This window comes from Bubalus bubalis, chromosome 1 (genome assembly GCF_019923935.1).
Source record: "Bubalus bubalis isolate 160015118507 breed Murrah chromosome 1, NDDB_SH_1, whole genome shotgun sequence".
NCBI lineage: Eukaryota > Metazoa > Chordata > Mammalia > Artiodactyla > Bovidae > Bubalus > Bubalus bubalis.
This window is the reverse complement of record NC_059157.1, coordinates 27,322,276-27,337,269: the sequence shown is the minus strand read 5'-3', so window position 1 is coordinate 27,337,269 and position 14,994 is coordinate 27,322,276. Positions and strand designations below refer to the sequence as shown.

At 38.5% G+C, this 14,994-nt stretch overlaps 1 protein-coding gene across 1 annotated transcript; it reads right to left on the bottom strand.

The window, feature by feature from the left end:
* Window positions 1-14,164: 14,164 nt before the first annotated feature.
* On the bottom strand, window positions 14,165-14,764 carry LOC102406964 (phospholipase A2 inhibitor and Ly6/PLAUR domain-containing protein-like). The gene has a single exon (XM_044948501.2). It carries the CDS (start codon window positions 14,762-14,764, stop codon window positions 14,165-14,167), a length of 600 nt encoding a protein of 199 aa, XP_044804436.2.
* Window positions 14,765-14,994: the final 230 nt, after the last annotated feature.

Below are 14,994 nucleotides of genomic sequence, written 5' to 3'. Positions count from 1 at the left end.
TGCTGCAGTCCATGGGGTTGCAGAGTCGGACATAACTGAGTGACTGAACTGAACTTACAATATTATAGAAGTTGTACAGTTTTTTTAATGACAATAATTCACTGGAGCTGTATGAATTTCCTAACTCCCTGATGGTGATTATATGGACGGCTGTCAATTACTTGAGCAGTCATAAGAGGCACACAATCGTCACTCAAGTGTTGGTTGAATGGGTATATTTCTGACTCCTCCTCATGCCCAAATAAGTTTGTCTTCCTAAAAGGATATTAATGAAGAGGCATAAAAGAGGACTTCCATTGCTTTACAGTTAGACTCTGCTGATATAAAAGTTTTTGCTACTTTTTAAAATTTATCTACTATGAATTAGTTGCATTTACATGTGCACACACACACATATACACCAAATCCAAAGTAAGCATAAATGGAAATTTTGTAAGTCAACATCTCCAGGGGAAAAGAATGAGAAAAAGATTATTTTCCTGTGCACTTTTTCCTTAGATGCAGTCATGCTGCTGCTGCTGCTGCTGCTGCTGCTGCTGCGTCGCTTCAGTCGTGTCCGACTCTGTGCGACCCCATAGACGGCAGCCCACCAGGCTCCCCCGTCCCTGGGATTCTCCAGGCAAGAACATTGGAGTGGGTTGCCATTTCCTTCTCCAATGCATGAAAGTGAAAAGTGAAAGTGAAGTCACTCAGTCGTGTCCGACTCTGTGCGACTCCATGGACTGCAGTCATATGCCCTTATTTTTCTACTTCTGATCTAATTCCTGAAGTTCCTTTGATAATAGACTGAATAATCTAAAACAGGTTTAGATATATGTATTATGTCTCTACTTTGAATGCCTAGGATACTGGAAGATTTTTAAATCATCTTTTATCTTCTAGATAAAAAATAGTTTCATATCCTGGTAACCAAAGAACTGTCTTCTGGCCTCCCATTCTGCTTTCAGAACTTTTCAGCAATTTCAGTCGGCCTGATCTATGATCATTTTTAGTCTAAACATTCTCTGTTTGTCTTCCTATATGTAAGTTCCCTATTACTTCTCCAGTAAGGAAGGAATTGAGATTATTATTTTTTTTTATTTTATTTTTAAACTTTACATAATTGTATTAGTTTTGCCAAATATCAAAATGAATCTGCCACAGGTATACATGTGCTCCCCACCCTGAAAGTGAACTCTTATCAATGTGAAATGCAGATTTAGGATTAAATGTGATTTCACTATTCTTCCAATTGAAAAGGTTTACTGGCAACTGTATAAGATTGTGCTGAGTTTTTGAAATCCAAGAGAACTCTCCTTTAATGTATTATAAAATTGATGATGTTTATCACAATTCAGACTTCAAGTAGAATTACAGCTGCACATTATTAAATAATAAGATGGAAAGTATTTCAAGTTTAGGACATTTCATTTACAAATAAAATATTTGTAAGTGATATACATTTACAATAAATCTTACTGTGTTTGCTGGAGTTGGTTTAACATGAACAGTGATAAAAGAAAAAAAAAGGATGGCTTAATCAACTTGTTTGGTGTGTGGGTGGTGTTTCAACCTATATGAATACTCAGCCTGAGGTCATGAATAACGTGTGGATGGATAGGTGTGGGGAGAGGGGTGGAAGGCTTTAATCCCACAGGGCTTCTCAGAGTTATTCTTTTATGATTTATTTGATCTGTGATAATAAAGTAATAATTCATATCATCTGGGTAATAGAAATTGTTTATTAAAACATCATAAGGAATGAATAGGTCTGGCATTTATGTGTAGGTGTTTACTATCAATTCAACAATTGTGTTCTTTTCTGCTATACTTGATACAATTTTTTTCCAATATACTATAGGTGGGCAAAGGATTCTTGCGGGGCGGGGCGGGGGCCTCTGGAAACAGAGATAACATCTTTTAAATCCTGATTTAGAAAATATAATTTAAACATTTTATGGATCACTGTTACTTAACCTGCTGTAATTTAATGAGACAATTCTCCCAGAACTAGCATTGATGTAATCAGGAATGTTCTCAATAGACATATAATGGGATTTTTTTTTTTCCAGCCAGGCCTTTTAAAGGATTGCTAGATACTACAATAAGATAGCTTACGATAAAGAAACAAAAGTATGCTTGAATTTCTCAGTTTAAGTATTCAGAAGTTATTACTGATTCTAAAAATACTTTCTCTTAAAAAAAAAACAAAAACAAAACTGGGGTGTTTCTTTACTCAGTATGTTCGGCAGTACATATCTCATTAATGGAATTTGTTACAAAACTATAAAGATAGTACTACATTTGTATCTACCATGGTTAGTAAGTTCCATAAGGACATAGGTTGTCTTTTTCACCCATTTCCTGACAAGCACTTAGTATTTTACTTCAAGTAGGTGGTTGATACAAGTGTCCTGAATGAATAAAATATCACTACAAATAGTGATACTGCAGCTATGAAATTAAAAGATGCTTGTCCTTGGAAGAATAGCTATGACAAACCTAGACAATGTATTAAAAAGCGGAGACAATACTTTGGCCAACAAAGGTCTATACAGTCAAAGCTATGGGTTTTCCGGTACTAATGTACGTATGTGAGAGTTCAGATCAGTTCAGTCGCTCAGTCATGTCCGACTCTTTGTGACCCTATGGACTGTAGCATGCCAGGCTGCCCTGTCCGTCACCAACTCCCAGAGCTTGCTCAAACTCATGTCCTTTGAGTCGGTGATACCATCCAACCATCTCATCCTCTGTTGTCCCCTTAGAACCCCATGAGCAGTATGTGAGAATTAGACCATAAAGAAGGCTGAGCTCCAAAGAATTGATGCTTTTTTTTTTAAATTTTATTTTATTTTTAAACTTTACAATATTGTATTAGCTCTGCCAAACATCGAAATGAATCCACCACAGGTACACCCGTGCCCCCCATCCTGAACCCCCCTCCCTCCCCCCTCCCCAAACCCTCCTGAATTTTGGTGCTGGAGAAGAGTCTTGAGAGTCCCCTGGTCAGCAAGGAGATCAAATCAATCAATCCTAAAGGAAATCAACCCTAAATATTCTTTGAAAGGACTTATGCTGAAGCTGAAACTCCAATACTTTGGCCACCTAATGCAAAGAGCTAACTCACTGGAAAAGACTTTGATGCTGGGAAAGACCGAAGGCAGGAGGAGAAGTGGGTGACAGAGGCTGAGATGGTTGGATGGCATCACTGGACATGAGTCTGAGCAAACAAACTTTGGGAGATAATGAAGGACAGGGAAGCCTGGTGTGCTGCAGCCTATGGGGTCACAAAGAGTTCAGACACAACTCAGCGACTGAACAATAAATCAGAAAAATAGACTAACTGTGTAACTAGAAATTAATGCTTTGTAAGCCATAAAATACTAATTTTATTACTTTACATAATACAAAACATTTTGTTTATGCCAGAAAATAAATAAAGAGAAATAGAAAAATGTTTATGGTGAAGGCTATAATTTGTGAAGACACATGGTATGAATTCAGCTGAATACTTGAAATTCTATAGACACGGTTGATGACTATAAACTTATCTTGAGTCTAGAATTGGCACAGCTAAAATGAGCAAGCAGAGGATAATATAGACAGTTATATCTACTGAACATTAAAGAGGTAACTGGGAATACCTTGGTGCAAATATTCAAGAGGATATGCAGCAATCACACTGTCATAAGAGAGAATATTAGCAGGAAAGCAATAAGTATTTCCATCGAAAGGAGGATTTGGTAATTTCCTCTTTAGACAAGGAGTAAGGAACATATAAGAATTAAATTTATTCAATATTAGTAATTATGCTCTCTTGATATTTGCTAGAAATAATTGTTCTTTATCATGCTTTAGAAAAAAATATATGCACAGCTTGGTTTTGAGAACTGATACAGCAAAATTCGCATAGAGGAAAGGATCTCTCTAAAAGTATTATTTCACTTTTAGTTTCTGAGTTCTGGTTCAATATACATGCTGAATTTTAGCACATTTTTAGTAAATTTGGCTTTGCTTAAAGCTATTAATTGGAATTATATAGAGGCAATTATTCATGCATTGCATTTACCTGTAGGGAGAACTGAATACTATTTTGAAATAAGAATAACAAATTGGAAATGAAACAACCCACAGAGCACTCTAATATCCAGTCGGCACTTCGTTAAATCTTTTCACAGTTATTTAGAATTTGTTGGAATAAACATTTGCTACATATCACTATTAATGTAACATCTTAAATAACTTCAAAAATGAGCTGGTGCATTTCTATTAAAAATCTTCATGGACAACACTCCAGCACTTTATGTTGTTTTTTTTTTTTTTCCCCTCCTTCTTCATGTTTTTCTTTATGCTGTAGATTGCTTTAAATTAAAAAAGACTAATTTTCAAAACTTGGGGAATTTCTGATAATAGGATACTTTTCAGGAAAATTTTGGTCACCCTAATAATCCCACAGGCTACTGATTAGGGAGAGCAGCTCTTGCAAGGCAGGATTTTTATCCAAAGTCCTGTAGTGAACTTTTCTCTCACTTCAAATCTCTTCATGTTTTTTTTTTTTTTTTAAACTGGTGATTATTTGTTCTAAAGCGGTGCAGCTGAAATTTATTCTATTTACAATATCTAGCAATATAAAGCAGAGAAGGCAATGGCACCCCACTCCAGTACTCTTGCCTGGAGAATCCCATGGGCGGAGGAGCCTGGTATGCTGCAGTCCATGGCGTCGCTAGGAGTCAGATACGACTGAGCAACTTCACTTTCACGCATTGGAGAAGGAAATGGCAACCCACTCCAGTGTTCTTGCTTGGAGAATCCCAGGGATGGGGGAGCCTGATGGGCTGCTGTCTATGGGGTCGCACAGAGTCGGACACGACTGAAGTGACTTAGTAGCAGCAGCAGCAATATAAAGAAAGGTGGAAAAATAAATGAAACAAATCTCTTTCAACCTTTTTTTTTAAAAAAAATCTTTCTGGATTTTGTATGCATGTATACTTTATTGGATTTTGTATACATGTGTAAAAACTGCTACATTTTATGTGTCCTCCGAGTAATTCACCAGTTTTTATATAGAACAAATGAAATTTGATTAATCTGGCTTCATCTATTTGATTTCTAGTAACTCTGGTATTGATTGCATGAGGTGCAACAGAGCTCAATGGTATTTAGGGTTTTGTTTGTGTTTGTTTGCTTTTAAAATAGTGTCGACAATGCAATGATCCTCTTAGTTACACAAAATAGAAGTATTTTGGATGAAGGGTTTAACAACATCCTAACAACAGTATATCTAAACTAGTTACACACATTTCCCAAGTAGAAGTAAACTGGTTGATATAAGGAATCCCACAAACTTGTCAGAGAGCCCCAGTGCTGCTTGCCTAGAAAAGAAATATGAGATCCTTACTGTGAATTAAACAGAGGGCCCTGTCCTGTCACTATGGAAGAAAAAGACCAAGAAGACCTTCAAATAAACTTGCAGTTAATTGAAAGAGGTAAGACTTGTTGGCCAATCTGGAGATGAGTTGGTGTGCTGGTGTGGAAAGGGGGCTCTCTGTAGGGGTATGGGAACAGGGCTAGGAATGGGGGGCGTCTCAGGTCAGGGCCTTGTCCATGCAACAATAGTTGTAGCTCAACCTTCATAGACAGAATCATGCCAGCACAGTTTCAGGGGATTGAAACACGAATACCTGGATTCTCTTCCCCATTGTGTGGTGTATTCTGATTTGGATCAAATGTATCATTTTACTTTCATTCATTTCTTTGTTGCTACAATTGACCATGAAACCCATAGCAGGAACTTCACCTAGGATGCCCTTTGTGAAATACCAAACAGCCTCTCTAAATGTCCAATTTCGGGTCAGTTAGAGAATGGTTAGGCCCCAACGTAGCTTGGCCTATGCTTAAGTCTCACAAGGTGTCATAAAAAGAGTTACATACTGTCTTGTCCTCACCCCAGCTTCAAAATGCGTCTCCAACGCATGAAAAAATTTCCATTAACTTCTTGTTCTCACCCCTGAAATACAGGCACTCAGATCAAGGTTGGTTATCTTTTGACTCCCGTAGAGTTAAGATGTGTTTGTCTTCTTCAAAGCACATCTTTTTCTTTTTTTAAGCTACTGAGAGCAATATTTTCCCAGCATTTTATTTTTAAAAACCTTTACTTAATGTTTGTATACGTAAAACTTCAACAGCATTCTTTGAAAATAACCAGCTGTAGTGATTATTAGCTAGTGAAATTTCACTAGCTAAGAAAAAATCCTTAGATTTTACATGATAGGGAATATCTTACAGAATTATTTTTTGTTGTATTCTTCGAGTATCATCGCACTACATGTGAAGAAGAGTTGTTTTTGTACATTTTGAGTTGAGTAAAAGCTTTTTGGTGGTTTCTCCATTTGAGGAATATTTTCAGGAAGAAATTTGAAAACTATTCTAATGAACAGTAACAATTCAAGCTTGAATGGATGTCATGGGTAGAATTAGGAATGTGGCATAGTCTTCAACTCCATGAAGATGAAATAAACCTCACAATTTTGTCACTTTGTTTGGGTGAGGTAAAAGGAAGCCTGAAATGGTAGTCTAGATTCTGGAAAAGAAAGATGAGTAGCTTTTGCAAACTAACTGAGACTAAATGCTTATTGTCACAGTTTCCAGATATATATTCCAGATAATATTCCAAATAAATATTCTATTTATATAATTTGTTTCAGTCCTACTTTATTCTAAGAGGTTCTACTTTCTTTGCAACCATTGGTAGTCAGTGATAAATCAAAGTTCAGACTATATAAAAGCTTTTATTTCACACCAGGGAGTGAGAACTAGTTGAATATATTTTTTAAGAAAACACCACAGTGAAGAAGGGTAAATGCATGTTTAAAAACTTTAAGCAAACATTTAACTTTATAACTGATGCATGGAAAGAAAATATATGTGCTAGTTACCATCTCATAAGAGGGAACCTGCTTTGAATAGCGTTTGCTGCTGCTAAGTCACTTCAGTCGTGTCCAACTCTGTGAGACCCCATAGACGGAAGCCCACCAGGCTCCCCCGTCCCTGGGATTCTCCAGGCAAGAACACCGGAGTGGGTTGCCATTTCCTTCTCCAGTGCATGAAAGTGAAAAGTGAAAGTGAAGTCACTCAGTCGTGTCCGACTCTTAGCGACCCCATGGACTGCAGTCCACCAGGCTCCTCCATCCATGGGATTTTCCAGGCAAGAGTACTGGAGTGGGGTGCCATTGCCTTCTCCTTGAATAGTGTTTAGTCACATCCAAATTGGTAAATGCAGAGAACACATACCTCCTGGAATCATTTAACAGTGATGACTAGCTTGTTGTTGTTGTTTAGTCACTAAGTTGTGTCTGACTCTTTGTGACCCCATGGCTTGTAGCCAATCAGGCTCCTCTGTCCATGGGATTTCCCAGGCAAGAATACTAGAGTGGGTTGCCATTTCCTTCTCCAGAGGATCTTCCCAATCCAGGGATCAAGCCCTTGTCTCCTGCATAGGCAAAAATTGGCAGGCGGATTCTTTACCACTGAGCCACCAGGGAACCCCGATGGCTAGTATCATGTCTTTCAAGCTACCATATACTGATATTTTCTGGACCCTTCCTACATTACTGATTTTATTGACTCTTTCTTTAAATAATGTTCACTAGAGCTCTTTCTTTTGGAGAAGGCAATGGCACCCTACTCCAGTACTCTTGCCTGGAAAATCCCGTGGACGGAGGAGCCTGGTAGGCTGCAGTCCATGAGGTCACTAAGAGTCGGACACGACTGAGCAACTTCACTTTCACTTTTCACTTTCATGCATTGGAGAAGGAAATGGCAACCCACTCCAGTGTTCTTTCCTGGAGAATCCCAGAGACGGTGGAGCCTGATGGGCTGCCGTCTATGGGGTCGCACAGAGTCGGACACGACTGAAGCGACTTAGCAGCAGCAGCAGCAGAGCTCTTAGTTTAGCCTTCTGAAACTTTTACTTGGCCTCAACAACCACTTAACTGGTTAAGATTCCAAAATCTATACCTCTAACCTAGAATATGCTTCTAAACTCTAAACCCCTCCCCATATTCCAGTGTCCCCAGTCCATCTTCACTTGCAAATCTAGCAAGTTTCTCAGATTCAGTATTTCAAGTCCTTGCTTGACTTCATCACCTCATATTCAACTCCACACATTCCATCTATACTAACAGCTTTCAGAAAGTTCTTTTTTCCTATATTATCATTACTTAACCCTTGCCTTAAACAACTGCCTAAACCCACTGACCAGCTTTCCCATGCCAGTGTGGTACTGCCTCGCCATCCTCCCTACAGCTGACAGGCTGATTTTTTTTAATTAACATGCCATCTGCATCAGTCAGTTTTCTGCTTTGTAAACTTCCTGCTTTCTAAAGGTAGCCTCAGTTTGGCCATAACTTCCAAGAGCTATCTTTTTCACCCCCTCCATAGATAACGTGCTATATGCTTTCTCCAGTAGAATCTGCAATTTGGTATGACTGTATTTCTGTGTGTTCACACATACTAACTCTGGCATTCACTTGTACTTGTTATCCAACCATCTCATCTATCTCTTACCTTCCTTCAAATCAGCTCTAGTATCAAATCTACTCAAAGATGTCTCTGTTCTGCAGCATATACTTAGTTCAGCCTTTTCACCTTGTATTATATCCTGTGTACAACAATATCCCCGTAGAGATTTTTCTCTATCTCTGTATTGGTGCTGTTATCTTTCAGAGTGGTTATTTCTTAGTAATACTTAGTAACACTTCAGTTCAATTCAGTTCAGTCACTCAGTCATGTTCAACTCTTTGCGACCCCATGAACCACAGCACACCAGGCCTCCCTGTCCTTCACTAACTCCCAGAGTCCACCCAAACCCATGTCCATTGAGTTGGTGATGCCATCCAACCATCTCATCTTCTGTTGTCCCCTTCTCCTCCTGCCCTCAATCTTTCCCAGCATCAGGGTCTTTTCAAATGAGTCAGCTCTTTGCATCAGGTGGCCAAATTATTGGAGTTTCAGCTTCAACATCAGTCCTTCCAATGAACACCCAGGACCGATCTCCTTTAGGATGGACTGGTTGGATCTCCTTGCAGTCCAAGGGACTCTCAAGAGTCTTCTCCAACACCACAGTTCAAAAGCATCAATTCTTTGGTGCTCAGCTTTCTTTATAGTCCAACTCTCACATCCATATAGTTAACATATATAGCTTAATTTAACTCTCATAGCAAACTTATGAAGAAGTTATCCTATTACTCTGCCCCCTTTATAGATGGTAAGTTGAGGGAAAGAAAATTAAAAACACACAATGAACAAAGCCCACACAATGAGTAAGTGGCAGAGGCAGAAATCAAGCACAAAACATGAGACTCCAAAGTTCACACTCTTAACTGCTAAAGTATCTGATGCTGTAATCTTGATACATGGTGCTTGGCACACAATACACATTCTATAAACATTGGTTATGGAATGAATGAGCTCTCAGTAGTATGTTCCACCATAAATAGACATTATAATAAAGATTTTATTCAAGCACTATGATGGGCACATGGAGAAAGAAATGGCAACCCACTCCAATATTCATGCCTGGAAAATCCCATGGACTGAGGAGCCTGTTGGGCTACAATTAATGGGGTCGCAAAGAGTCAGACACAACTGAGTGACTTCTGTGTGTGTGTGTCTGTGTATGATGGGCAGAACTCAAGGGTTGAAAAGAGTCCTGAACTCATATAAATATTCATTAAATAAATTCACCAAGTTCTTGCTATAGTATTCCTTGTTGTTTACATATCAGTTCAGTTCAATTGCTCAGTCGCGTCCGACTCTTTGCGACCCCATGAATCCCAGCACGCCAGGCCTCCCTGTCCATCACCAACTCCCAGAGTTTACTCAAACTCATGTCCATCGAGTTGGTGATGCCATCCAACCATCTCATCTTCTGTCATCCCATTCTCCTTCTGCCCCCAATCTCTCCCAGCATCAGGGTCTTTTCCAATGAGTCAACTCTTTGCATGAGGTGGACAAAGTATTGGAGTTTCAGCTTTAGCATCAGTCCTTCCAATGAACACCCAGGACTAATCTTCTTTAGGATGGACTGGTTGGATCTCAAGACTAAAAAAGAAACCCAAAATAACAAAAACAAGAAAAGGACAAAATTTTTTTAAAATAAAAGACTCTGTTCTTGTATGGTCAGGTTACTGAGATCACCTACAGAATACAGTTCTTCCCCAGTTAAACTGTTTCATGACTGTTGTCTCTGATTAAAGGACAAACAAAATCCACTATATACCCTTTTCTCTCTTTTGAATGGACTAACAGTGCCTTCACACTTCCTAATAACCTGCTCCTTCAGAAAATGAGAATGGTCCCAGGAAAGTCATTTCTTTTTTGTGTGTCTTAACTTTTTCACTTGGGAACTGAAGAAAGATTTAAGAAAGAAATATTTGCCTAACACTTCAGAAGAGCTTTGGGGACAGTAGATAATGAAATAATGACTTCTAAAACACTTGCAGATTTGCAGATAAAAGTTGCTAAGAGATCCAAGATGATGAGAATTTTAGAGAAACAGTGCATTTAACAGCCATTTACAAGAGAGGTTTAATTCTGAGAAGTGCTTAAAGAAGTGCTTCGATTTAGTTCTTAAAGTCCGAGTGATTATTTTAGGACTTTAAAAAATGCCAGCTTGGGCAGAAAACAAATAAGCAAGTCATAAACATGTCACCCTTGCTAAAAATCAAATTATTTCTCCTAAATTTAAAATGTAATAAGATTGGTTACTTAGTATGGAAGTAAAGAAAAAAGTGCCAAAGAAAGCAGAAATAAGCATGCTTCATAACAACACAAAATGTAGTTATAGAAAGAATAACAAAATAAGAGCATAAAACATTCCATTTTCCAACTGCTTTGCTATAACTTTTAAGTATCAAATAACATAGGAGATAGTTTCTATATTAAATATAAGAAAAGAGAATATAATAATTATGTGCTGCACTTAGTCATTCAGTCGTGTCTGCCTCTTTGTGACTCAATGAACTGTAGCCTGCCAAGCACCTCCGTCCATGGGAATTCTTCAGGCAAGAATACTGGAGTGGGTTGCCATTCCCTCCTCATAATAATTATAAAGATGGGTACAATTACTATCTTCTGTTTTTATCATGTTAGTAAGAAACTGCATTGACCTAAATTTCCCTTCCTCATAGAGTAGTTTGCTTTTTAAGACTAACAGATTTTTAGAGAATGTTTTAGGAATTTAGTTATTTAGCTTGGATGAAGATATATTTCCAAACTAACCTTTTCCTCAAAGAGAATGAGTTTTTACTAAACAATAGATAATTGGATAACTTTTATTCCTATTTTCTTCTCAATGTATATTGGTTACCTACAGCCATACTTAAGAAAAAGGCATTACATTTTTTTAAGCATAACTTTTCTTTTTAAAAGTAATTTAAGACTCACAATAAATAGCAAAAATACTACAGGCAGTTCTCAAGTACCTTTCAGCCAACTTGTCCCAGTTACAATACCTTCCATAACGAATGATATTATCAGAACCAGGAAATTAACATGGGTATAACAGTATTAACTCAGGTATATGCAAGGAAAAAAACATGTAAGTAATAGAGAAATAGAGAGGTAAAGAAAGAGAGTCCATGTAATAGGTAAGATAGATAGATAATAGATAGATGTAGTTTCATTTCCTCAAGCAAATATGAAAGGAGTAATAAATGATTTCAGTTTACATGAAAATGAGATAATCTGACCTTTATTTTGCCACATAAGCCCTTTAACTTTCTGCTATTTCTTATAGTTATCACATCTAGGCACATTACTCATTATGATTATGCACTGTATCCGGCCACAACCCAAGGACACATCCCCTCCCCTTCAACTCTTCGGAGAAAGTCCACATCCTTGTCTGTGATGACTCACAGCCAGCATTCTTGCAATAACTGGCTCAGGGTCCTCTGTCTCAATACAAACGCCCGCCTGCTCTATTTCTGACAAACCAATCATTTCGTTTTATATTTTATAGCACTCTTGCATAAAATGCACATTTTTCTTTATTACTGGAAATTTCCACTGTTACTTTTTTCATATTTATCAGACTTGAAATAGATTACAAAGCGCAAAAATATAAGGACCATTTCTTCCATCATTTTTGAATACAGCTAAGTGCACAATTTATTACAGGGAAATCTAAAAGTACTAACTGAATAAAAGCCTATCTTGGTCATTGAATGCAAAAGGGCAATTATAAAAGTCCATATCTGCTTAAAGACTTCAAAAGCACATACGTAAACTAAAGTGGCAGTAATAATCTACTTTTTATTTTGAAAATGTTTCTCATTGGCATATGTTTGAGAACAGAGGTAGAAATTCAAGAAAAATAATTGAAGTGACACGGAAGAATTGAACTTAAGGCTTAAGATCAAGATACAAAGAAAAGCAAGATTAAAACACACATGTATCATAAAAGCAATATGGAAAGTACACAGATTTATTGGTAAAACAATGAAACTAATAAACAAAACTCTTGGGATGCTTTTCCAAGGAACCCTGACCTGCCATGTAAGAAATCTGGCTTATTGGAATGCTGCCTCGAGGGGTCACATGTAAGTGCTTTGATTCACAGTCCAGCTGAGCCCAGCACTCCAACTCCTCTGCCAAGACATCAGACAAGTGAACAAACACATCCTGGACCTTCTAGAAGGGCTTAGGCACCAGCGAAATATCCCCAAGTGACCTCTGCCAACCATGTGACAAAGAAGAATTGCCTGCTAAGCCCCGCTCTAATTCCTGCCCACAAAATTGTGAGAATTAAATGCTTTGTATCTTAAACCACAAAAAGCATGCAGGAAACGCAGATGTCCACTGTAGCATGAGATAGCAATGCAGTCCTTACATGAAGCACAAAGCGTTTTAAAAACTTTTATGACTATTGCTACGTCACAGCAAAGATTGGGATATGAATGTGTGTGTGTGTGTAGGTGGGTGTGTGTTTGGAGAATCTGATTGGTAAGCGGGATATGAATGTGTGTGTGTGTGTAGGTGGGTGTGTGTTTGGAGAATCTGATTGGTAAGCAGGGGAGCCACACCTGATCTTCCTCCCTCCCTATCAGGTTTCTCTCTGGAGCATAACAGGACTCGTGCGTGTGTGCGTGTGTGTGTGTGTACATGTATGTGAACACTTAGCTGCCAGGCTTTCTGTACAAGTACTTGAAAAGGGGAGATTATAATAAATGAGATGTCTTTCAGCCCTATGTCCTCTGCCTCACCAAAAAATGTCTACAGCCACATCACCCTGAATGCACAGGATACTGACTGATCTCAGAAGTTAATCAGGGCGTGGCCTGGTTAGGACTTAAAAAAGTAATTGATTAAATTGTTAATTGAAGTAGCACATGAGACCAGAAATTCTTAATTGAAAAATCTGACTTTCACTATATTGAATAGAGGCAATGATAGTGAAACATTAACTAAAGATAAAGTCTACGGATTGAACCTAGAAGAAAGTCATGAAAACCAAGCTAAGGTTTATAAATGTTGACAATTATATATTGTGTGAGAGGATTTGGCTTTACATGAGGCCATGAATATGCAATATTGCTAAACAGAAGGGGACTGAATATATCAATGATTTTATATCTATGTTATACACCCATACACATATTTATGCTTATTTTAATATCCATATTTCACCTCTAATTATAAACACACACAGAACTAGAAGTCCATCAAATCTAATTTATAACTGATGCCCTCCAGTGTGCTCCTGGGATCCTTTCTGGACTGAGGTTGTTGACTAAACGTTTGATTTTCTAAAGATATTAGGTTTATCTTGTACATGCCCAAATTCAATGTCTCTTGTCATTACCTTTATAACCTTATGTCTTTCTTGTGAAGGAGTCACCACGGCATGTGGAAATTTTTTTCCTGGATGACCACATCTCTGAATTCTTTTCTCAATTGCCTCAAATGATAAAATATAATTTTTTCTTTTTTTTTCAAAGCATGTAAATATATCTATTATAATCAGCATAAATATTTAAAATTCTTTTTTTTTTCAGTTAACTTGTTTAATTTATAGACAAATTGGAACCGTAGGAATTTCTAGAACCGTAGCTGAGACGGAATGGAGACCAAACACCACATGGGCCTCAGTTCTTCACTCAGCCGTGCCTGAAGCCTGGGGGCTTCAAAGACAGCTGGTCTTCTTGATGGTGAACAAACGAGCGCCTGAGGGCACCAGGGTACCAGGCTTGGTGTGGCAGGTGGTCTCTGTACCACAGCCCGGGACAGCAAATTTGTCACCAGGCCGCACGAGGCCAGACACGGCAACACAGTGGGTTTCCTCGCCAATGCAGAGCGCTTCCTCAGTTGCAGTGAATGTTTCTGTAAAGGCAGCGATGCAGGAAGGACACCGAAGGCCATTCTCTGTATGGTTTCTCATGAATGCAGGCAGGGGATCCTGGTTGCAGCCATCCTTCTGGCAGCAGCGCCTCTTGGAGCCCATGTAGTTCTCAGGGTTCACAGTGATGCCAAAGAATCCTGACTCACATTGGTTGGATTTTGCACACCCCTTGTAGCTGGTCACTGCCAAGGAGGCCTTTCTGTTGGTCTCAGTCACGACAGCTATGCAGGAGTCCTCATCTGGGGCACAAGTCTGCAGTTTTCCAGTGCAACTGGGACTGTCACCGACACGCACCTCACAGTTCAGTGGGTACCCCAGACCCAGGAGGGTGCAGAGCAGAGTGGAGGCCAGCAGGAAAGTCTCAGGTTTCATGGAAGGCTTCATGATGGTTGGATGAGTGACCCTGCAGGCCCAGATCCCCAGCTCTTCTAAAATTCTACATCAGGTTATCAACTTAGCACTTGAATCTGAATGTTTCAGTTCAGAAGAGATAGTAAAGACTCTGTTCATAAAATGACAAGGAAAGGACCAGGAAGGTTATATGACTTGTGAAAGCTGAAACAATTATAATATTGGAAGTCATATTCTAATTTTTAATTTAATTATAAATTATT